At 35.7% G+C, this 25,873-nt stretch overlaps 2 protein-coding genes across 2 annotated transcripts; both read right to left on the bottom strand.

The window, feature by feature from the left end:
* Positions 1 to 24: 24 nt before the first annotated feature.
* On the bottom strand, positions 25 to 7,103 carry LOC130048652 (calcium-activated chloride channel regulator 1-like). Its single transcript, XM_056145659.1, has 4 exons — positions 6,991 to 7,103; positions 5,863 to 5,989; positions 5,145 to 5,266; positions 25 to 36 (listed from the first exon to the last, which is right to left on the bottom strand). The coding sequence occupies exons 1-4, from the start codon at positions 7,012 to 7,014 to the stop codon at positions 25 to 27; spliced, it is 285 nt and encodes a 94-aa protein (XP_056001634.1). The 5' UTR covers positions 7,015 to 7,103.
* Positions 7,104 to 11,611: 4,508 nt separating this feature from the next.
* LOC125654088 (calcium-activated chloride channel regulator 1-like) lies at positions 11,612 to 22,965 on the bottom strand. Its single transcript, XM_048883857.2, has 13 exons — positions 22,347 to 22,965; positions 19,798 to 20,080; positions 19,265 to 19,400; positions 18,845 to 19,010; positions 18,524 to 18,650; positions 18,004 to 18,122; positions 16,963 to 17,187; positions 15,965 to 16,258; positions 15,586 to 15,795; positions 15,127 to 15,403; positions 14,692 to 14,862; positions 14,262 to 14,465; positions 11,612 to 13,968 (listed from the first exon to the last, which is right to left on the bottom strand). Exons 1-13 carry the CDS (start codon positions 22,506 to 22,508, stop codon positions 13,388 to 13,390), a joined length of 2,955 nt encoding a protein of 984 aa, XP_048739814.2. The 5' UTR covers positions 22,509 to 22,965; the 3' UTR covers positions 11,612 to 13,387.
* Positions 22,966 to 25,873: the final 2,908 nt, after the last annotated feature.

The raw sequence follows: 25,873 nt of genomic DNA, 5'->3' as shown, positions 1-25,873 counted from the left end.
TACAGAGTTAGAGTATGACAATATTTAAATTATTATCTGTAAATGAACATCATATTACCAATATTTAGGTGTTTGAAATTTTTTTACTGAGACTTATTATAATCCAGTTATTGCTAATAATTTATATGTATGATTAAAATGATGTATAACATTATTGTTTTATTATGTAATTATATGGACTTGTAATGAGGTTGCCACTAACAGTTATCAACCTTAGGGAAGTACTGAAATATTCACAGCTCGGTCAACAGTATAGGAAGTATACAAATATTGCTCTCCTAGGGTTTGTGAATATGTCAAAAGTCAACAATTGCTTTTAGCTCACCTTAACTGAAAGCTCAAGTGAGCTCTCCAAATCAAAATTTGTTCGTCATCTGTCTGTAAACTTTTCACATTATCAACATCTCTACCACAACTGGGAAAAATTCAACCAACTTACCACTAAGAGATCAAAGTTTGGTCAGGCGAAGGGTCAATCATGTTCCTTTCCAATGGAAAAGTGAAAATGGGATGGTGTGTTTAAAAAAATATTCTCAATTCGACAATTGCAAGAACTACTGAACCAGGTAAGTTGAAACTTGTATGAAATATTTCTTATTATCAAGATTGAAGTTTGCTCAAATCATTATCCCGGGGTTACAATAGGGGTTCAAAGAGATTAGGAAAGCTCAACCACAGGGGTAGAATGTGTTAATTTTAGATAATTATGTACACGTACTGATATACAATTATTCATCAGATCGCTTACAGACATACATGTATACATGTACCTGTACTGATATACAATTCATCATCAGATCGCTTACAGACACATACATAACACTTACTGATATATAATTCATCATAAGATCGCTTACAGACACATACATAACACTTACTGATATACAATTCATCATCAGATCGCTTACAGACACATACATAACACTTACTGATATACAATTCATCATCAGATCGCTTACAGACACATACATAACACTTACTGATATACAATTCATCATCAGATCACTTACAGACACAAACATAGCACTTACTGATATACAATTCATCATCAGATCGCTTACAGACACATACATAACACTTACTGATATACAATTCATCATAAGATCGCTTACAAACACATAACACTGATATACAATTCATCATCAGATCGCTTACAGACATACATAACACTGATATACAATTCATCATCAGATCGCTTACAGACACATACATAACACTGATATACAATTCATCATCATATTGCTTACAGACACATACATAACACTTACTGATATACAATTCATCATCAGATCGCTTACAGACACAAACATAGCATTTACTGATATACAATTCATCACCAGATCGCTTACAGACACATACATAACACTTACTGATATACAATTCATCATCATATTGCTTACAGACACATACATAACACTTACTGATATACAATTCATCATCATATTGCTTACAGACACATACATAACACTTACTGATATACAATTCATCATCAGATCGCTTACAGACACAAACATAACACTTACTGATATACAATTCATCACCAGATCGCTTACAGACACATACATAACACTGATATACAATTCATCACCAGATCGCTTACAGACACATACATAACACTGATATACAATTCATCATCAGATCGCTTACAGACACATACATAACACTTACTGATATACAATTCATCATCAGATCGCTTATAGACACATACATAACACTGATATACAATTCATCATCAGATCGCTTACAGACATACATAACACTGATATACAATTCATCATCAGATCGCTTACAGATACATACATAACACTTACTGATATACAGTTCATCATCAGATCGCTTACAGACACAAACATAGCACTTACTGATATACAATTCATCATCATATTGCTTACAGACACATACATAACACTTACTGATATACAATTCATCATCAGATCGCTTACAGACACATACAGAATACTTACTGATATACAATTCATCATCAGATCGCTTACAGACACAAACATAGCATTTACTGATATACAATTCATCATCAGATCGTTTACAGACACATACATAACACTTACTGATATACAATTCATCATCAGATCGCTTACAGACATACATAACACTGATATACAATTCATCATCAGATCGCTTACAGACACATACATAACACTGATATACAATTCATCATCATATTGCTTACAGACACATACATAACACTTACTGATATACAATTCATCATCAGATCGCTTACAGACACAAACATAGCATTTACTGATATACAATTCATCACCAGATCGCTTACAGACACATACATAACACTTACTGATATACAATTCATCATCATATTGCTTACAGACACATACATAACACTTACTGATATACAATTCATCATCATATTGCTTACAGACACATACATAACACTTACTGATATACAATTCATCATCAGATCGCTTACAGACACAAACATAACACTTACTGATATACAATTCATCACCAGATCGCTTACAGACACATACATAACACTGATATACAATTCATCACCAGATCGCTTACAGACACATACATAACACTGATATACAATTCATCATCAGATCGCTTACAGACACATACATAACACTTACTGATATACAATTCATCATCAGATCGCTTATAGACACATACATAACACTGATATACAATTCATCATCAGATCGCTTACAGACATACATAACACTGATATACAATTCATCATCAGATCGCTTACAGATACATACATAACACTTACTGATATACAGTTCATCATCAGATCGCTTACAGACACAAACATAGCACTTACTGATATACAATTCATCATCATATTGCTTACAGACACATACATAACACTTACTGATATACAATTCATCATCAGATCGCTTACAGACACATACAGAATACTTACTGATATACAATTCATCATCAGATCGCTTACAGACACAAACATAACACTCATTGATATACAGTTCATCATCACATTGCTTACAGACATACATAACACTTAATGATATACAATTCATCATCAGATCGCTTACAGACACAAACATAGCATTTACTGATATACAATTCATCATCAGATCGTTTACAGACACATACATAACACTTACTGATAAACAATTCATCATCATATTGCTTACAGACATACATAACACTTACTGATATACAATTCATCATCAGATCGCTTACAGACACATACATAACACTTACTGATATACAATTCATCAGATCGCTTACAGACACATACATAACACTTACTGATATACAATTCATCATCATATTGCGTACAGACACATACATAACACTTTCTGATATTCAATTCATCATCAGATCGCTTACAGACACAAACATAGCACTTACTGATATACAATTCATCATCAGATCGCTTACAGACACAAACATAACACTTACTGATATACAATTCATCATCAGATCGCTTACAGACACATACATAGCACTGATATACAATTCATCATAAGATCGCTTACAGACACAAACATAGCATTTACTGATATACAATTCATCATCAGATCGTTTACAAACACATAACACTGATATACAATTCATCATAAGATCGCTTACAGACACAAACATAGCACTTACTGATATACAATTCATCATCAGATCGCTTACAGACACAAACATAGCACTTACTGATATACAATTCATCATCAGATCGCTTACAGACACAAACATAGCACTTACTGATATACAATTCATCATCAGATCGCTTACAGACACAAACATAGCACTTACTGATATACAATTCATCATCAGATCGCTTACAGACACATAACACTGATATACAATTCATCATCAGATCGCTTACAGACACATACATAGCACTTACTGATATACAATTCATCATCAGATCGCTTACAGACACATACATAACACTTACTGATATACAATTCATCATCATATTGCTTACAGACACATACATAACACTTACTGATATACAATTCATCATCAGATCGCTTACAGACACATACATAACACTTACTGATATACAATTCATCATCATATTGCTTACAGACACATACATAACACTTACTGATATACAATTCATCATCAGATCGCTTACAGACACATACATAACACTTACTGATATACAATTCATCATCAGATCGCTTACAGACACAAACATGGCACTTACTGATATACAATTCATCATCAGTTCGCTTACAGACACAAACATAGCACTTACTGATATACAATTCATCATCAGATCGCTTACAGACACAAACATAGCACTTACTGATATACAATTCATCATCAGATCGCTTATAGACACAAACATAGCACTTACTGATATACAATTCATCATCAGATCGCTTACAGACACAAACATAGCACTTACTGATATACAATTCATCATCAGATCGCTTACAGACACAAACATAGCACTTACTGATATACAATTCATCATAAGATCGCTTACAGACACAAACATAGCACTTACTAATATACGATTCATCATCAGATCGCTTACAGAGACATACATAATACCATTCTCTACCCAGAGTTCCGTGCGCTCCTCGCACTACACCTCTGTCAACGGCTTTTTACAGAAATCTTGTAAAAGTTTCTTTGATCCAACATTTATGTTTTGGACTAAATGTTTAGTCATATTATGATATGTTTTTGGTGCAATCAAATTGATGCTTACTGTAAATTGTTTAAAACCGCCGTTTTCTGATCATAAATTTGGAACTACTTCGTAATATGCGTATGAATGTAGAATATACACGTGGTGGAGATTTAAATGTAAACATGGAATCAAAAGTAAGAAAGGCTGTAAAAATACGATAAAACTTGTAAAATAAGAGACAAACAGCTAAATGGTAAATATGCACTTATTAAAGTGTCAGTTGGCTATGAAAAGAGCCTGGTGTATCACCTGTTGTCTGAACTTTTAAAGGGAAAGGAAACCGAGAATGACTGTTTATATCATGTGATTATATTATCACGTGGTTCCAAGCGTTGACAGGAGTGTATGTGAAGCTTGCGTAACGCGCCCTCTGGTGAGAGAATGACATAATACATGTATGTACTGATAAACAATTCATCAAATATCAAAACATAATAGAGCATGATAGAGAACATTGATATTAGAAGCAACGAAATAAATCTGATTTGAAACTTACATCAATGTTCATACTTCCGGACTTGTCTAATACGATGACAACTGTTTGACCTGTGTGCTGTTGTACCACTCTGAATGTGGGTATCGTGCACGTGTATAGGGGCGGCGAGTCTGGGGTTGTGTCTACAAAGTGTGGGGGGGGGGGGGAGTAAACGTGGATGCATAATCAAGAATACATGAATATTAAGTCAACAATTTTGATAGGCTTCGGTACCCATATCAAAATACATGTATGAAAACTGGGCAAACAAGGAAATTGACAAGACGGTAGAATTGACTGGTCAACAGGGGATGCTTACTCCTCCTAGGTATATAATCCTATCTCTGCTGTGTCAAAGCCTCCGTCTTTTCTTAATTTTTTATTCTTTATAGGATTCATTTATTTGCCACACTGAATACGGATAACTCCGTTTACCTGATCAAGAGATAGGGCTCACAGCGGGTGTGACCGGTCGACAGGGGATACTTACTCATCCTAAGCACCTGATCCCACCTCTCGTACATGTATACCCAGGGGTCCGTGTTTGCCCAACTATCTATTTTGTGTTGCTTATAGGACTTATGAGATTTATCACTGTTCGTTATTTTCACCTTTCATGAGATTGAACACCGATCTTCACTTTATCATAGCATATATATATATATATATATATATATATATATATATATATATATATATATATATATAAACAAAGGCAAATAATTAGTAGTTCTTTTACCTTTGAAATCGGAATGCAGTCTCATTATCTCCCAGGCACTCTTTCCTTTACAGATTCTGATATGGGGCGTGTCAGCCTCCTTGTTATGTGGAACGTCACTGTTGTCGTCATCGTAAAACTCTGTCACCTTAGCAATGTTGAATAAAACCCAAAGTGTTTATTATTTTACAAGTCCCTAAAAGTTTGAATTTTATTTCAATACATACAAAAAAAGTTCTCTTCTCTGCAATGTAATTCTTTACTTACGCTTGAGATCTCTAATATCACTTTTATTGACCCTGTCTCTGTATTTACACTGTAGGAATACTTACGCTTGAGATCTCTAATGTCACTATTATTGACCCACGTCTCTGTATTTACACCGTAGGAATACTTACGCTTGAGATCTCTGATGTCATTATTATTGACCCTGTCTCTGTATTTACACCGTAGGAATACTTACGCTTGAGATCTCTAATGTCACTATTATTGACCCACGTCTCTGTATTTACACTGTAGGAATACTTACGCTTGAGATGTCTAATGTCATTATTATTGACCCTGTCTCTGTATTTACACCGTAGGAATACTTACGCTTGAGATCTCTAATGTCATTATTATTGACCCCGTCTCTGTATTTACACCGTAGGAATACTTACGCTTGATATCTCTAATGTCATTATTATTGACCCCGTCTCTGTATTTACGCCAGTAGGAATACTTACGCTTGAGATCTCTAATGTCAGTGGCGTAGCTTCCATGGAGGCAACCGAGGCAGCTGCCTCGGTAAAAAAACAAAACAAAAAAAACACCACCTTTTACGTTGTTAAAATGTCGATAGCTTCTGGGGGGCTGCCCCCCCCCCCCTTCGGTAATATTCGAACCCAAGCTACACCTATGAATGTCATTATTATTGACCCACGTCTCTGTATTTACGCCGTAGGAATACTTACGCTTGAGATCTCTAATGTCACTATTATTGACCCACGTCTCTGTATTTACGCCGTAGGAATACTTACGCTTGAGATCTCTAATGTCACTTTTATTGACCCTGTCTCTGTATTTACACTGTAGGAATACTTACGCTTTAGATCTCTAATGTCACTATTATTGACCCCGTCTCTGTATTTACACCATAGGAATACTTACGCTTGAGATCTCTGGTTTACCCATTATGGACCCGTCTGTGTATTCCCTGTTTCGTCCACACAGAATTTGCAGTCCTTTCTAGGTAGTCCTTTATCATTCAGAGTACACGGTACACTACTCGTACAATACCTCAACCTAGATTTACCTTTGACTCCTTTAGTGCATCTGTAAATTGGATTTTATAAAGTCACTGTCATATACAGTTATGATTAATCTCATAAATTATATACAGAATCATAAATTGAGAGCAGAACCAACTTCATAACATTTCGGATTGTTACATATAGGCATCTGTTCTCCGTTGTGGATTCTAGAAGTCTGTCTCTAAATTCTTTAGGTTTTATGACGTTTATAATAATATATTGATGCTTTTTAAAAAAATATTTGGTTTAAAAGTTCCCTCTGACGAATAAAACCACGTGTTGGCGTTGGATGTCGGGACTGGGTACTCTTTATCGCCATGTTCGTCAAATAGTCCCCATCGAAAATGGTCCCAGTGATGTACCAACAGTTTGTCTGTAGAATTGAATTTTTTTCGAAGTTACTTTGATATACTTTCTTTTGCTTTAGAATTTATCTGGTTTACGACAAGCATCTTATTCTGCTTTAAAACTAAAGTGCTACGTATTGCGTATTGTGTTCCGATATCAATTGTAATATTTCATATACATAGTATACCTGCATGTCCTAAAGCCGGAAGATTTTGTACCGTATGTGGTTCTAAATGTATCTGTTTTCCAGGCTGCCCACATCCGGTCATACCAGACACATAAGGCCTGTTATCCGCGAGGGGGTTGGGTTGATCCACAATGACGTGGGCAGAATGTAGTTGTGGTCCGCTGACAGTATCATTGGTGTAATTACGTGGCCATGATTTTGGAATCACAATGGTGATGTCTTTAAAGAAGAGATGTTGTTTGGATGATCGGTACAGTTGGGCGGAAGCGGCCGTGAATAGATCCTTTCAAAAATAAATCACAAATGGTATTTTGATATGTACTCATATGAATTTGATCACGTTCTTCAAATATGTGTTCAAGTTGAATAAAATCAATTAAACCATTCCGAAAAATTGGGCTGAAAAAAAGCATCAAAATATTTCCATTCATTAGAGAATGAACTCAACTAGCTGTGATTAATATCATAGACCGTATAAGTGTAGGGAAACCGAGAACCCAGGAAACACCCGAGGTGGTATCAGGTGCCTAGGAGAAGTAATCATCCCCTGTTGATCGGTCACACCTTTCAAACATCAAATCACAACTGTAAGATTCATTTCATCGTGTTCTACAAGGAGGAATAGAATCATTTACTGCTGTTCCATTGAGTTTGACAAAAATAATCATCAATACCTTAAAATGGCCAATTTTATCATCCATGGATATATTCCATCTAATAAATTATTCCATTTTAGAATAAGAATTTTTTCAATGCAAGAACGAAATTTCATTTGATATTTGTAAACGCAACGAACAATGTCAAACAATTGATGCAATCTTAAACCATACACTCGAAGTACTTCCAAACAATGATGTCAGCAAATTTTTAAACTTTTTTTCTCGCACAATCTCGCCGTTGCTGTGTGTGGTTTTTAGTTACATTTGAAAGCACGGAAAAGCATGCCATGCTATTATAGGCGAATAGATTATAATATGATTGAAATTAGTTTCCCCGTGCCTTTCTGTATACTACCTTTATCAAATATATTGAGGACGCATGTTTATGATTTACATACATATTGTAATTCAAATCACTACCAATATTTAATAGGGTCAGTTTATCCTTAAGTTCCAGTTTTACGGTCCAATTCTTTTATTCGTCATGAATAGAACGATTTGATTTTGAATTTTCAACATTTCTCAGCCTTAGAATTAAGATGACAGGAAACTGCACAAAACTTGTAAAACTAAAGTTAGGTGTACATGAATGACAAGTACAACTGCATCTTTTACAGAGTTGTGACGGAAGCAACTTATAAAAAATCTAGTTCACATAGAAATGAAATATCAATAAAAATACCATTTCCCCCATACTTTAAAGCTTATAGAACACTCAAAACTGATATTGCATTTTGCTGTGTTTACGTATGCTTTGTTATATTTCATCAAATAACCATGTAAATTGGTCATGAAAGTTCAATATTCTGGAGAGAATTAAATTGAGACAAAATGACTCATATAAGTCATTTTTTATATTTTAAAAAAAAAAATTAAAAAGCAATTTTATGCATTTATCTACATTTGTTTCCAAATTTAAAACGATTGTAATCTTCAAATTATGTCTCCTGAAGTTTTTGCTTCTTGGGTGTCTGATGTACAAGTTGTCTCCTAATGAACATTTGACTAATATGCAGTCATTTCTAGATTGAAAAATATCATTTATATGCCTTTTTTATTATATTAGGACGAGAGAAAAATTCAACAAAATGAGCTATACTACATGTGTCGCTTTAATACATGAAATACTCTAATAAAAAGACGGAGTTTTTTTAATTCCAATATTTGAGTAATGTTCCATTGAATTTTCAGGTAAAGATTTGTGATAAATGCAAAAATAAAGGTGATTTCCAAAGATTGATTGATTGTTGTTTTCCGCCACACTTAACAATTTTTTCAGTTATCGGGTGACGCCCAGTTTTTAATGGTGGAAGAGAGACCCCAGATGCAAGTACCTGGGAAGAGACCACCGACCTTCCGAAAGTAAACCGGGAAACTTCCTCACTTAACGGCGCACCGACCTTCCGAAAGTAAACCGGGAAACTTCCTCACTTAACGGCGCGAGTGGGATTCGAACTTGTGTCGACGGAGGTGAAAGGCCTTGTAATTTTGAGCGCGATGCTCTAACCACTCGGCCACGGAAATTTTTGTAGTAAGCGCGGGTTTAAGAACTATAAAAACATTAACAATATTAAATTTACAAAGCGCTTCACAAAGTTCTCTAACAATTTTTGGTGACATCGTAAGCCCTGAGGTTGTTCTCGGCTGACACTTTATCTGGCTTTGACTTCTGCTGATTTCTAAAAATTGAGTGTGTGACGCCATGGACATCTCATTTGAGAATGGTGCAGTATATACAATATACCAGTATTTTTACTCCTATAAACGTTTTTAAAACAAAACAAAGGAAGAATAAATCGGTATCTTAGAATCAGACCCCAGTCTTGATAAGCCATTAGATTTCCCAGGTTTGGTTACACATGTACGTGAACTTACAGTTCAGAATTGAAATCCAACAATCTCACCTTGATTTTTTGTATGTCGATTTCATGAGGCCCCAGCTTGTTAGATATGGCTACAGTGACCCCGGTATAACCGTTTCCTTCTAACTGAATTCTTTTTGACTGACAGGCAGCATCCACATATTCCGATAACGCAACATATAACAACAAGAAAACCAAGAGTCTCATTGTGGTGCAGATGCAGAACTGAAATTGTTCACTCCCTTCCCCTGTGTAACTATTGAGAGACGCAAGAGAAGCAGTAGTATTCCTGCATTTAAAAAACCGGGTATTTATAGACAAAATCAGTTAGGTGTGACTTTGCACGCCTGAGTGATAACAAATTTACACCCATGACAGTGTCCGTATGCATAAGCTATGGGTTACAGCCCCGTCGTCATCATAGTACATCCAACCGTAAGTTTTGTAGTACTAATTTCATGCTGCAGTTTGCAATTGTGTGCTACCCATGAGTTTCATTCAAAATGCCCTTGCATAGCTCACTCGGTTTCAAAACTCTAATTAGTTTAAGTCAAACGTTGGGTATCTCCGAGGTCTTTCAACATTCAAAAATTGTGTGAATATAACCTATCATTGGGTTAAATGCTGTCTGACGTGTTTCACCTCAATTGTTAGGCCGTTCTTTACGCACTGATTTTGACTTCGAACGACTACATTCACCTGCTGTATAGATATCGGGCCCAAGGCGGGTGTGACCGGTCAATAGGGGATGCTTGGAACTGGTAATTAGATCGTTATAACGACCATATAATTTGCGAAATGCTGACTTTAAACAAAAGCGTTGAAACCCTTGTAACATCTTATTTGTCATATTCTCCCTCGATATAAAAATGATCATACGCAGAAATGATAGACATATGTGTATACACCATCGTCATACAGTTGAGTTGTTAGTTTGCTGTTAACAGGTATGTTCAAGGTAATATACCAGTATTAATCAGATGTGAAAAATTTCGAGTTCACCGGGAATAAAAGGCGAAGATAACGAACTGTGATCAATCTCATAACTCCTATAAGGAATACATTGAACATCTGAATGAAAATGAGTATTGATAATAGAAAAAACGTCGAAATATATCTAAATGTCGACTAGAAAGCCACAGCTAGGGGTGTTTTCTTTTCACGTAGAAGCTTTTGGATCAACTGTGCCTCCTAAGAATATAAAACAGGTCGGGTAATAAAGCTAATAACAGCATCCAATGGTGAACATAACGAACAGTGATAAATCTCATAATTCCTACAAGGAATACAAAATAGAGAGTTGGGCAAACAAGAGGTATGCTTTATTGAATGTTTGCATTTTTTATCTTCAGGATCTACTTCAAAACAATATAAACAACATATTACATATCATATAATGTTGGTGGTTTTTTTGGGGTGGTGGGGGTGGTGGGGGATGGTGGATGAAGGAACTTGTCAAACATAATATCATTAACATTTCCATCGATCTGTATCATGCATTTGTTCAATGAAATCCCACTAGAAATAAAGTGTCAAGATTTCAAAATACTATTCAAAGAAAACTTGGCTAAACAAATTATCCGGTAGACAAAGTGAGTACGAGTCCTGTGATATGTTAGAATCTTCGTTAACTGTTGAGAAATAAAAGAGTAGCACAATAATTCGTTTATCAGATTACCAATTTAATGGCATTTCTGAAATTTTAAGACACTATTGGTATAACATTTCAACAAACCTATCAACAGTTTTTTTTACCAATGATTTTATTAGACTGGAAATTAAAATGAAGAAAAGTAATGACATTTAATCGAAATCCTTAATTTCAGGTGTGCACTTTACTGTTTTAGGGTTAGATTTTGATGGTTGAAATTTTGTTCAGTTGTGTGATTTCAATCCCTCAATTGGACATTCTGTTTATTGTGTTACATGTTGTAAAAATAAAGACAATTCAATTCGAGATAAAACAAGAAAATGTATTCTTCATTTTTAAATGGACTAAGTGCATTGTGCTCTGATCTGAAATACACACCAATTGCGTAACAATATTCAAAAACAACTAAACATATCATAAAAAGACTGTAATACATGAATATATGTTCAGTTTCATCGAATCTACCTTTAAACAAAGGTAGCTTTAAGGGAATTCATCATAGCATGAGTGTTGGTACCTGACAATAGATTCAGTTCAATATTACTATACTAATTCAGTGTTCCACTAAGTTCTAAATACAATATTTAAATACCATTTATCAATTAGAAAGATATTTTTGTCACGCATACATAATTATGTAGTACTAAATGCAATATTTACATATTCTTTGTCAATTAGAAAAATATTCTTCTCATACATAGTTACTAAATACAATATTTATACATTCTTTATCAGTTACAAAAATATTCTTTTCATACTTGGTTACTAAATACAATATTTATATATTCTTTATCAGTTAGAAAAACATTCTTCTCATGTGTAGTTCTAAATACAACATTTATACCCGGCATATTCTTTCGCAATTAGAAAATAATTCTTTTCATACATAATTCTAAATACAATATTTATATATTCTTTCTCAATTACAAGCATATTTTTCACATACACACTACTGACCGAATCCTCTACAACAAGTAATATGTAGACAACAATGTGACGTGACGTAACAGAGATCAATATTGGAAATACTGTAAACATAATCATAAATAATATCTGAACATATTTATTTCAATATGTCTCTATTAAAATAACAATTTAGGTAATGAAATAAAAATCTTAGGATTTCATTGATCGACTTAGTAAAACAACACTTTGAACTCCGATATGCATTAATGTCCCGATTGCACCTGCTTCGATTCCGGAAATTTAGAGGCTTTTACACTTTTCCTTTCAGAGATGGATGTTCTTGGCTGTACACGTTTTGTATTTTAGAGATGGATGTTCTAGACTGAACACTTTCTGTCTTTCCTTTCTGTTTGTCCTTCTCCATTATTGCTTTTGATAGCGACCGGAAATAAGAACCCCAATGCATGTTTTTGTTGACAGCTATTTTCATCAATTTTAAATCCACAGCGATTAGCTTTGTCATTGTTTGAAATTGATCACTTGAAAGAGATGTATCAAATTGAAATTGAATGAAAGGAATGAGTTAATGTATACTACCAAATGCATAAGATGACGAATCGGATGAGAAAGTGCACTTTTTGTTATGATATGTAATACAGGTATGAATCGCTTTTATAGCCATATATTCGTGGGTCTCGAACACGATTTCCCTTAACAAAATATAAATAGGGCAATTGGTACATGTTGAGTTTGGATCCACGTTGGAAATCACGTCCATGTAAAATTTTGTTTGAAAGTTCATCCCTGTGGTAATTGAAGTCATTTTTTCTGCTTCCAGATTTAAATGTTTTACTGCAGACATAACATCCACAAGAAATCACAATGAACACAAATACTGCTGCTGCGCATGCGGATAAAATGAGACCCTGTAAAGAAATCGACTGCGATGACGTCATCCTTTTATATTCACCTCGCTTCCAACTCTGGTCATTTACCACAGACATAGATACAATATTGGACACTTCTCCTTGATTCCCTGCATCGTCAACAGCATGAACTGCTATATAATAATTTACACCAGCTGTAGGTAAGCTCAAAGAATAGACTTCGGTATTTCCGGGTTTGGAGGGCAATGGTATGTTCTGTGTGAGGGGTGGTACTGTTTCAGGCGAGTTCAGTAAAGTTGAGTAGTTTGTTGACATTAAAATCTTGTAGAGTGAAGCTACAAAATACGTAAATCAATAATATGAGGAAATTTATGAGGTTATAGTTTCTACAAACATATGGAGAACAAACTAACACCTATACATGTGTATGCACATATTGAGAGAGAGAAAGAGAGAGAGAGTAATCATTTTGTGCTCGTGACGCAAACTCAAGTACTGTGATTCATGATGACATCAAAAGAATAAATATCTATGCATAGTGCATTGGCATATATACCGATATCAGTAGAATACAGATGCGCTGAATTAATAAAAAAAAAAAATGTCGGTTAAATGACACTTGACGTACCATTTCCGACATTGACGTCATCACCGACAGCATCCCAGCTTATCCTAAAAGAGCTGATCTCTGAGCTAACCAATCGCAGCGTTGTGATCCTCGCGGGAGGCATCCTGTCTTCCGTTACTGGTTTGTAATTCATTATAGTAAACGCTCCTCCCGCCGCTACTCGTTTAAATGCACTCACTGTCTCAGTTTCTATATCTGCTGATGCTTGAAATGAAAATCAGCATCTGGATTATTTTGATCAACTTCGTATTCCTTTGTTTATATATTACAGTACATCTAAAATGAAACTGCATGCCTTGTGTTTTTTAACATGTTATTGAACATAATAGTTTGAACTCCGCTGAATCTGAGCAGAAATGCTTTCCATTACAATTCATTACTTTGGACTTGATAAAGAAACATTCGAAACTGAAATGATAAAATCATGTACCATCACTGGTCTGTATTTCTCGTCTCTTTCTTTTCGACTTTGGAATTAGTATTTTCGTCTCGCCATTTTTCCCTGTAACTACAAGTTTTAAGCTGTGTCTCCCGCCCGATTTTATTTGAGAAGGCAGAATCACACCCGTGTAGAGGCCATCCCCCTCAGTTATATCCAAACCTTCAAGTACAAAATATTCCAATGAGACTCGTACAGACACATTACACGAATAAAATGCAAAACGGTCATCCCCTCCAAACGTTCAAATACAAAATATGTCTAACTAGACTCATGCCGACACATTACACAAATTGGCGTATTTATATACACTGCAAAACAGAGAGATATTTCTTACACAATTATAAATTTGCTAAATGTTTGTAATCGTAAACTGACATAAAAGTACATATGTAATATAGTAATTATAAGTAGCTGATTACATACCCAGTCCATCATCAAACAGGTCTACAGTCATCACGTGACCTTCAGAATCTTCGATGAACATTTTGACGTCAGCATCGAGGATAGGGGATATTCCTTTTTGAACCGATGCATAGAGAACAATTGGGGTAGATGGCGAAAAATTAAATGAGTCTGAAGATGTCCATGCAGAGGCAGTAAAAACTCCCTCGGAAGGATTTCGTGAGTAGGAGTGCGCTGTCAATGTTAAAATGCTCTCCGTGTCGAGGGATGAGGAAATATCAATGACATATTCACCAACCTTTAAAAAGTGTTTTAGACTAGATATAATACAGCAAGATTTATTACACACACAAATTATATACACTATATATAGACAGATGGATGGATAGATAGAAAAAGATAGATATATAGATAGATAGATACACAGATAGGTAGATTCTTTTTCATTAATAGTATATAGATAACAAGATTATTAGTCACCTCCGCTAATCCATTGATTTTCAAACTACATGAATCTGAACATGGCCCGGTAGTAAGTAAACTGTTTCCGGGTCCTGAAACAGTCGCAGCGGAGAAATCAACCCCTGACCCCATCAGCAGAATGGTCGTATCCCGGCCTACCGTTTCGTCAATAGTTATCATTGTCGTGTAATTCTTTCCCTTAGTCACATTCACGGCCTTACTCTCTATCTATGTCATAAATAATATATGATTTAATATTCGAGAAAAGCGTCTTGTATAAGTGTTTATCGCACACTCGTGATTTCAATTATTTGAATGTATAGAAAATAGAATTTTGAAAGCATTATTAATTACAAAGCTCCAAATTATGTTATTGGGAAAAATCTGTACTATTCACCTGATACATTTTCTCTCCTTCATCGGAAGAGGAAGTAGCAATTCCGAGAAAAATATCGGCGAGAGCAGTAGACTGGTCATTTCCGGAGTAAAAGAAATTGAACCCCCCGCTGTCTTTTGCTAATTTGTCAATTCTTTCTTCAGCCTCTCTCCCTATAGCCACCGCCTGGATGATCACGCCTTCTCTCAGGACTTCCTCTCTCACATCGTCTATCCCGGGGAGTATTGTATTGGCACCGTCAGAAACCAATATGATTTCGTTTCCCTTGATGTTATCCCCACCATCTTTTAATAGCTATAAATAAGAAAATGTCGTTATTATATGATTTACTGAAAAAAACCAATATTGTCTTTGAGATAAGTGTTCAGTGTTTTCTTGCTATTGACATTCATATCCTTCAACGAGAAAATTAAAACGAAACGAATAACAACTATTTAACAACAAATTCAAATCCCAAAATGGCAAGTTTAAATCCACGAAAATGAGCAATTCTAAAGTAATATAACTTAATATTTTTCATCTTTCTTTAACATCTATCCATATTTGGTATAACATAAAATAAATATAGCTTTTTTATCATGAAAGATGAAGATAACGAACAGTGATCAATCGCATAACTCTCATAATGAATACACATTAGAGAGTTGGGCAAACACGGACCCTTGGATGTACCAGAGGTGGGATGAGGTGCCTAGAAGGAGTAAGCATCCCCTGTCGACCGGTCACACTTGCCGCGAGCCCTAGCTATTTTTATCAGGTAAACGGAGTCATCCGTAGTCAAAATTGGTGTTCAAAGAACGGCCTAACAATCGGTATAAAACACGTGAGATAGCATTTAACCCAAAGATACATTGTATTGGCAAATTAAATCATTATAACGACCATAGAATTTCCGAAATGCTGACTTTAAACGAGATTGTTTAAACCCCTGTAACATCAACTTGTTATGCAATTCTATAGCATAGGAGAGGGGGTATTGATATCCACTGTAGGTATACCTCTATAGCTTTCCGGAGACCAGCGCCAATAGACGTGGCGCCGCTAGCGTTGATTTCGTTTATCAAAGTCACCAATCCTTGTCGGTCCTGTTCTGATATCACAGTAGTAAGTGGTGCCGTGACGCTGGCGGTCTCATTAAATGTAACCACTGCGATTGACGTAGCGTTGGGGGACCAGTTTTTTATATAGTTAGCCGATATCTCCTTCAACTTGTTTATCCTCCTCTAAAGAAAACAAAACATAACGATGTCCAATAACACATACAGATAAATGTGGAGAGAGAGAGAGAGAGAGAGAGAGAGAGAGAGAGAGAGAGAGAGAGAGAGAGAGAGAGGGGGGGGGGGAGAGAGAGATGTGGAGAGAGAGAGGGGGGGATGTGGATACAAATCTTCATACGGTAATAACATTAATGTTTAATCAGTCAAATACAATAATAATGAAGGTGGAGGTAAAGAGAGCAAATAATGACAACAATCAATATATCAAAAAACTAATTATTCATCAAAGTCGTATTGGTATACAATCTATCTATCTATATAAGGCTTACGACATGGTGTTAGTTGTGTAACACTAATGGTCTTTAAGTTTGGAAATTAGAAACTCAATGGTAAATGATTTGTGCGAAAAAATCTAATCATTATACTACTACATATGTAATTGCAAAATGTCTTTTCTAATCAATAATGAACAGTAATACATTGATTGAACGCTAAAGTAAAAGACTAGAGAGAGAGAGATTTATACGAGTAAACAGAGAGAAAGTGGTGATAGGGGTGTGCATTGTTAATCTAAGACTATGGATACCATTAAATATATATGTAGATGTATACCTTCCGCAGAGGATTTGCTTTGTTTTTGTCCTAAATCAAACAACAATGCAAGTTTTGACGAAGAGAAATTAACTAATACATATCAGAGATTCAATAGATTATTTCATGAAATATGAAATGCTTTCTTCATACCATTTCAATGTTTCAAAAAGTGTACCGAACAAATTATTCAAAGTGGACCAAATAAAGCGGATACATTTTGAAACTTACATCATAACTGTTCATACTTCCGGATTTGTCCAGCACTAACACGACGTTCTGGCTCTTTCGCTGCTGTACCACTCTGAATGTCGGGACTGTGTTCTGTGTCGGGGAACCAGGTGTTGTGTCTGTTTGAGAAAATTATCACGTGACTGTTCGATGATTCCAATGACGTTTCCCATTAACGGCAACGTCACCGGCAATTTATGCAACGTTAATATATTTTAGTAAAACCTCTCGCCAGCAACGGACAACAAGGTGGGGAAGTAATACAGATCTTGCCGGATCAAAAAAATGTACCCCAAATGTTGTTCTACCTTAAAAAGGGCTCTTCAAAAACTGTCTAAACCTTTCATAAATATAAAAATTCTAAACTCGATGTATTCAATATAAACACATATATAGATATGTTGTGTTCGTACATTTTTGGAAAACGATAACATTGATTTTAAGAATAGATAATTGACATATTACGTCCCAACTCTACAGAAAGATAAATCTAAAAATACAAACGAAAAGCAGAACCAACCTTTAAAATCAGAATGAAGTCTCATTATTTGCCAGGCACTCTTCCCCCGACACAGTCTGTTATGGGGAGTGTTTGCCTCCTGGTTGTGCGGAACTTCACTATTCTCATCGTCACAAAATTCAACCACCTTCAAATCAAATAAAAGCAATATTCACTGATGCCAAAGTACGTCAAATCACGAGCGCTAATTCTAATATTTTATAGCAATTCACTTGTTTTACTGAAACATTGAGACGGGCCCAATCCATTAACTGCCCAATCAGAGCTGATCCCGGTGTATGATAAGAACGAATTACAGGACGTCACTTTGAATATACTAACACTTGATATCTCTGGTTTTCCCATGATGGATCCTTTTGCAATGTTTGCCCTTTCATCCACACAGAATTTACAGCCCTCTTCTGGTAGTCCGCTCTCGTCCAACAGACATTGTCTAGCGCTCTGACAATACCCCTGATAATTCGCACCTTTGATATCTTCAGCACAGCTAAAATATGACACTGAAGCTGTTAGTAAAATAAGTATAGTTATGCAATAATTCAAAACAGTAGATCTGTTGAGAATACGAGTGACTGGTGGTGTTTCGTAATACAATACCGTCGTTCACACTTGTTATGAATTGCAATAAAATAAAAAATCTCCAAAGTCTTTGCAATTTGAAACCTTGTTTTAAAACACTCCATTTTGATCCAATATTACGTTGAATACAAAGCTTACCTACAATGTACGTTTTGTACTTACATATTAGGCTTAAATGTTCCCTCGGAAGAATAAAACCAGGGGTTTCTATTTAACGTTAGAACTGGTGCCTCCTTGTCGCCGTGTTCGTCAAACAAACCCCACCGGAAATGGCCCCAGTGATGCACTAGTATCTTGTCTGTTGAAAATATCATTAAAACAATATTTTTACAGAACTACACTAATTTGCTGTCATAATGAATTCTGGTAATACGCAACTGGATAAATGTCCGCCTCCAGTTTAGTTTCGACTATTTCACCTTCACTCGAAAAGGACGAATTCAAAACTGGATGATCTAGACCGTGAGTTGCAGTATATGGTGTTGGTGGAATTCAAAACAGAATGAAGCTATTTTAATGTAACTGAGCAAAACCAATGACGTAGCGAAAATTTCTCCGACATGCAATACGTATTTCATATACATTCCATTATATCCAGTTAATATGACGATTAATTATTTAGGTAAAAATCATAATGTTAGCAAGACTGGAGTACTTGGTAGTTTTCTTTGAAAAAAGGAATCACTTATATTTACCTGCAAGTCCTTCTGCCGGAAGCACCTGTACTGTGATTGGTTCTAAATGTATGTATCTTCCGGGCTGTCCACATCCGGTCATGCCGGACACATAGGGCTTGTTGTCCACCAGTGGGTTGGGCTTTTCAACAATTATATGGGCAGTATCGAGTTGTGGCCCGCTTACAAATTCTTTGGTAAAATTATTTGGCCATGATCTTGGTAACACAATTGTTATGTCTTTAAAGTAGAGGTGGTATTTTGTAGACCTGTACAGCTGGGCGGAAGCTGTGGTGAGTAGTTCCTGTTCAGAAATGAAAAGTATATTTCTGATGATATAATCTTAGGTATCATGCAAGCGATCTAGGGTCACATAAAACATGTGGGGTTAACTAACCGAAGTGATGCGAAACTCATCTACATGCGTACGTCAAAATTTGAATTACATTCTTTAATCTGGTTTTGATCTAGTAAGAAACACTACCAAATTCGTTAAAAAGGGGATAGGTACATCTAACTGCACCTACTGCCATAATACGTTAAGATTATCTATTATGACCAATATTACAAAATTCAGTGTATTTGACGTCGATTTCAAAAAGGATTTTTTTTTAAATAATATACGCATGTAATAACGTTTAACCATTCGTGACTTGTGGGTATGGTTTCTGTGCTAATCGCTTCGTTAATTCACTGGTAGATATTGCCTATGTTATTCTCTCATGCTTGCACTGAAACCAAAACTTAATTCCTAATACTTTTAAACTCAAGCAAACATACCTATCTTCCTTTTTTTTTTTTTTTTTTTTTTGCATTTTACCTCAGGAACTGACCCAGATTAATATATCCCTTTCCTTTTTAAATTTTTCCACATATCACGTGACAGGTTTACACAAAATTGTACAGTAGTAGCCGCTTAAGTGTGAAATCTTTTGTCAACAGTAAAAACCGGCGTAGGTGGAAATTCGTAATCTCTTAAATGAAGACATGGACATATTTCCTAATGAGGATGATATGGGGGTTGAATAATTAATGTCCGTACTGCTCTTTACAAAACAAAAACACGTCACATTTGAATGATCTGCTTTACTGCTGTTTCTTTCTGTGTAAAATAATGTTGTTCTTTATATTTAGATCCATCTGCGTAGAACTGGGTATTACTAATAGGATGACAAAAACTTCAGATGTCACCAAAAAAACGCTTGTTTGCATATCTAATTTGTCCAGGATGAAAGATATGTATCTTATCTGGGTTTGTTTATTAATTAATCTACTGTACTTTTAGCTGTCCCATTACGTTATGCCTAATTCCTGTACATCGTACGGAAATCTCTTACGCCAGCGATGTACCCGACGGTAAACTTTCTCAAAAACCACTTGCCAGATTATCGCCCCTCACAATACAAATCATTGCCCCTTATAGTCTAGATTATTTCCCCTTGCCATTATACATAAGTTCTGTTTTATTCCAATACAGCTTGAAATGAAATTCAAACCGCGCAATGAAATAATGTACCATTAGTGAAAATGGTTTTACCGAACAAAATAGCATTGTTGTAATAAGAACGTGAGGATAATAAGCAGTGATCAATCTCATAAATCCTGTAAGAAATACAAAATAGAGAGTAGGGCGAACACGGACGTCTGCACGACGAGTGCCTAGGAGGAGTAAGCACTCCCTGCTGACCGGACATATCAGCCATTAGTCCGATATCTTGATCAGGTAAACAGGGCAATTCGTAGTTAAAATCAGTATATAATGATAATTTACGATTAGGAATATCATGTAAAAGCATTTTGATACTTTTGATTTTCTTTATTAGATAAGCATTTACTGACCATCAAAATTCTGATTACATCAGCAAACTGTCTGCAGTTTGTTTCATTCTGTAAACTTATACTATCTGCCGGGAATTGTGTGGACACTCAATTTATTGTCTGCTACAATATTCTTTTTTTTTTTTCCTGTAAGATTCTTTTTCTCATATTTTCTCCCGTTCTTCGGAACATGAAAATCTTAATAACAAACTTTAGGAGGAATGGGAAAAGAAATGATCAAAAATAGATAAGGGCTTTAAAAAGGTAGAAATCATGCAATTTTTATTCATAACTTGGTCCACGACATAGATGGAATTGCTCGATTCTTATTCGTCTTGGGTTGTTTTTCATGAATATTCTAACTTTATGAAGAGTTCATTGACGCTCATACAAACCCTGTATATACTCCTAATGACGTTTAATTATGGTTTTGTTTTTCATTTGCAATCTGAATGTGCGCATTTTAAAATAACAAACGGAGAGCTATTAAAAATGCAACTAGAAAGCAAATGTATTTTAATTAAATGCACAATTCTATTAATTAGTCTTATACAGTATGCAAAATGATAAAAACAACTAAAGAGCATGCATTATATATATTTTTGTTTTACTGACCTTTAGTTTATGGATGTGAATTTCTGTCGGGTTCAGTTTATCAGATATCGCTATTGTTGGTTAATTAACCTTTAGTTTATGGATGTGAATTTCTGTCGGATTCAGTTTAAAGATATCGCTACTGTTGGTTTACTGACCTTTAGTTTATGGATGTGAATTTCTGTCGGGTTCAGTTTATCAGATATCGCTACTGTCACTCCGGTGTATCCATTCCCAGCTAACTGAATTCTCTTTGACTGCAGAAAACACGAAACACATCCAAGCATACACAATGTCCACACATGAGACCACAATTCCATTTTTAAGAGTTCAGTTTTTTCCCTTAAAGGCTAGTCATTCGTAAGAGGAACGCGTGCAGGACGGACGAGAAGGGCTACATGTATCACTATGTCCGTTGCATAAACGGATGGACGTTGAAATCGGAGTGCGTGACTGTGGGCGGAATCTCACGTAGTCTACAGGAGATAAGACGGCAGATCTGGTCGTTGATAATAAGGAGGTATAATTCTCGGTGAAAGTGTTCTTTTAAAGTGAACTCTAATCCGTCTTTGTTTTGAAATCCAAATATTTAAAAAAAATGTTGAACTTGGATAAACTTAAATAAAAACACAGCGTGAATTCTTAATGCTATGTACAATAAACATCGCCGTGTAATGCAAAACAAAATCACAACACACCTGTAAATTATTTTGACCTAAATTTCTTAAATTCAAATTGTTAAGCTAATGCATGAAACGATACAACATTGAGTATACTGAATCAATATTTATAAGCGCGTTATATATATACATCATGACTGTTTGAAATCTAAGGTCACTTCCGTAATGACACCGAATCGCAGATCCTTACGGAGGGCGGAGAAAACTTTGTATTCTGCCAATTAAATGACTTCTTCCGTTCTCAGATGAAATTTTCGAAAGAAACCAATTTTGTTTTCGTGGATAGTGCCATTTCATACGCAACACAAGAAACCACATTTTCCCTCTGTGTACCCATGCATCTTTAAATTTATTTTTCTCCGATTTGATTATTGTAGAAAAGAATGCGAATTGTGACAAAAATACATGTATTGTATCACAGAGCGGGGCGACTGACATTTTTAATACATAGTTCATACAGATATCGTTCGTCGAAGGCATGTAAGATATATGAAATCTTCAATAAGATAGTTAAATCACGATTTAGTATTTGCTCTTATGTCATGTTGGGTATAGGAAACGACAAAAATTGGAATATATAAATCTCTTTTTCACATTTTAAAAAATTGGAATACATAAATCTTACTATGCATATAAGAAAAACTGTATATAAATCTTACTATGCATATAAAAGAAATTGGTATACCATAAATCTTATTTATCTTGCATATAAGATTGACATGGGGTATAAATCCACATCCAAACCCTGTTGGTGTTGAATATTGCTTCTGTTGACGGCGTGTGTTTCGTTATTAGTAAATGCAAGTCTCAGGAAAAGAAGTTTTATAAGATAGTTTCAAAATTGTAAATTCTCATGATCAAGATCCTTTCACGGCGGGTAGACAGGGGATGCTTACTCCTCCTAGACACTTGATCTCACCTCTGGTGTGCCCTGTGGTCCGTGTTTGTCCTAATCTCAATTTTGTATTCTTTATAGGGTTTCTGATATTGATCACTGTTCGTTATCTTCAATTTTTACTTCACAACACGCTCTGGAAACGTTTTACAATACCTTAGACGCTACAAGTATTTATCACTTACAATATTCGATTATTTCGGTTTCATAAATTGTAATAGCATTTCAATCTACGTCCAAAGCATTGAATATGACGTTAGCTCTCAATACCTTTTGATGGCTTCCCATCCTTTCAGTGTTTACACCTTTACACCTTTACTTTACAACGATTAACACACTAGTTCTACAGCTTTTATTAATTTCTCTCATCGTCTTTGACATTGGAGAGTTGGTTCTTAGCGTGAGAGGAAAATGTTTAGATACATGCAATCAAGTTCCGCAGTATTTAATCTCTACCGGTATCAATTATATCCACGCATTATAGCAATAAATCAGCTTTACGGGTGCCCTTTGCCATGATAATGAAACATTCAAAAAGTGTTTTTTGCAAACAAAAATCCTCCGGAAAAACGTATCCAGTGTAATGCTTTGTCCTTACTGAATGACCCCCACTTACCCCGAGACAAACTGCTTTAAAGACGTCTGGTGCTGTGAGTTTCCTCACCCCTGTCATTGTCTACTGATCTGGGTCGGCAGAGCGTTTTGAATATGCTTCTTCTAGCAGACAAGGCGAATCTACTCTGTTTCATCATCCTTGGGATACTTTGATTTTCCTCGCTTATGAGTGATTGGACGGGATACTTTCATGAAAATGAAGCCCCGAAACAAAGAAATAGGAGATTGGGTGACATGGGTAAACTAGATCCCCATATCCATAGAATAGTCAAATAAAACTTTCCTTAGCTGGTGGCGATGCAACAGTCATGCAGATAAAACATTCTTCCTCGGGGTCTTTTTCTTTTAAATCTAATGTTTTCTTTCTGCTGTTTGAAAATGAATTCATGGTCAATTGTAACATGACGTCTTCTTTTCTACAGTTACATATATTCAGGCATTGTACTGTTGTTTGTTTCAGTTCGTACACTTGAATTGGCTGTTGCACATGTATTTTCAAATTTTCTCAATTGTCCGTCATACACATGCACGTGTATATTATGTATATTCCATGTGTATTGTATAGATTCTTAGTTTCAGAATCAATTCTGCGCATTCTGCGCTCCATTGTTACCATATACATGCGTGCAATTTCGATGCACCGTCACACTACTAAATTATACTCATTGACAAGATCTCAGTATCAGCGTGCGGATTACGTCATCACCTATTGACAAGATCTCAGTATCAGCGTGCGGATTACGTCATCACCTATTGACAAGATCTCAGTATCAGCGTGCGGATTACGTCATCACCTATTGACAAGATCTCAGTATCAGCGTGCGGATTACGTCATCACCTATTGACAAGATCTCAGTATCAGTGTGCGGATTACGTCATCACCTATTGACAAGATCTCAGTATCAGCGTGCGGATTACGTCATCACCTATTGACAAGATCTCAGTATCAGCGTGCGGATTACGTCATCACCTATTGACAAGATCTCGGTATCAGCGTGCGGATTACGTCATCACCTATTGACAAGATCTCAGTATCAGCGTGCGGATTACGTCATCACCTATTGACAAGATCTCAGTATCAGCGTGCGGATTACGTCATCACCTATTGACAAGATCTCAGTATCAGCGTGCGGATTACGTCATCACCTATTGACAAGATCTCAGTATCAGCGTGCGGATTACGTCATCACCTATTGACAAGATCTCAGTATCAGCGTGCGGATTACGTCATCACCTATTGACAAGATCTCAGTATCAGCGTGCGGATTACGTCATCACCTATTGACAAGATCTCAGTATCAGCGTGCGGATTACGTCATCACCTATTGACAAGATCTCAGTATCAGCGTGCGGATTACGTCATCACCTATTGACAAGATCTCAGTATCAGCGTGCGGATTACGTCATCACCTATTGACAAGATCTCAGTATCAGCGTGCGGATTACGTCATCACCTATTGACAAGATCTCAGTATCAGCGTGCGGATTACGTCAT

This window comes from Ostrea edulis, chromosome 7 (assembly GCF_947568905.1).
Source record: "Ostrea edulis chromosome 7, xbOstEdul1.1, whole genome shotgun sequence".
Lineage (NCBI taxonomy): Eukaryota > Metazoa > Mollusca > Bivalvia > Ostreida > Ostreidae > Ostrea > Ostrea edulis.
This window is presented reverse-complemented; position numbering and strand designations above follow the sequence as displayed.

What these genes read in the sequence shown, in the direction of transcription:
- LOC130048652 (XM_056145659.1), bottom strand. Translation starts at nt 7,014, where the DNA reads ATGGGTAAACCAGAGATCTCAAGC. An exon ending in GTAAACCAGAGATCTCAAGC is followed by an intron (nt 5,990 to 6,990) that starts GTAAGTATTCCT and finishes AACATTGCTAAG; the next exon opens with GTGACAGAGTTTTACGATGA. An exon ending in ACTGCATTCCGATTTCAAAG is followed by an intron (nt 5,267 to 5,862) that starts GTAAAAGAACTA and finishes CACACTTTGTAG; the next exon opens with ACACAACCCCAGACTCGCCG.
- LOC125654088 (XM_048883857.2), bottom strand. Translation starts at nt 22,508, where the DNA reads ATGGAATTGTGGTCTCATGTGTGGACATTGTGTATGCTTGGATGTGTT. An exon ending in AAATCAATGGATTAGCGGAG is followed by an intron (nt 15,404 to 15,585) that starts GTGACTAATAAT and finishes CACTTTTTAAAG; the next exon opens with GTTGGTGAATATGTCATTGA. An exon ending in TGACGTCAATGTCGGAAATG is followed by an intron (nt 13,969 to 14,261) that starts GTACGTCAAGTG and finishes CGTATTTTGTAG; the next exon opens with CTTCACTCTACAAGATTTTA.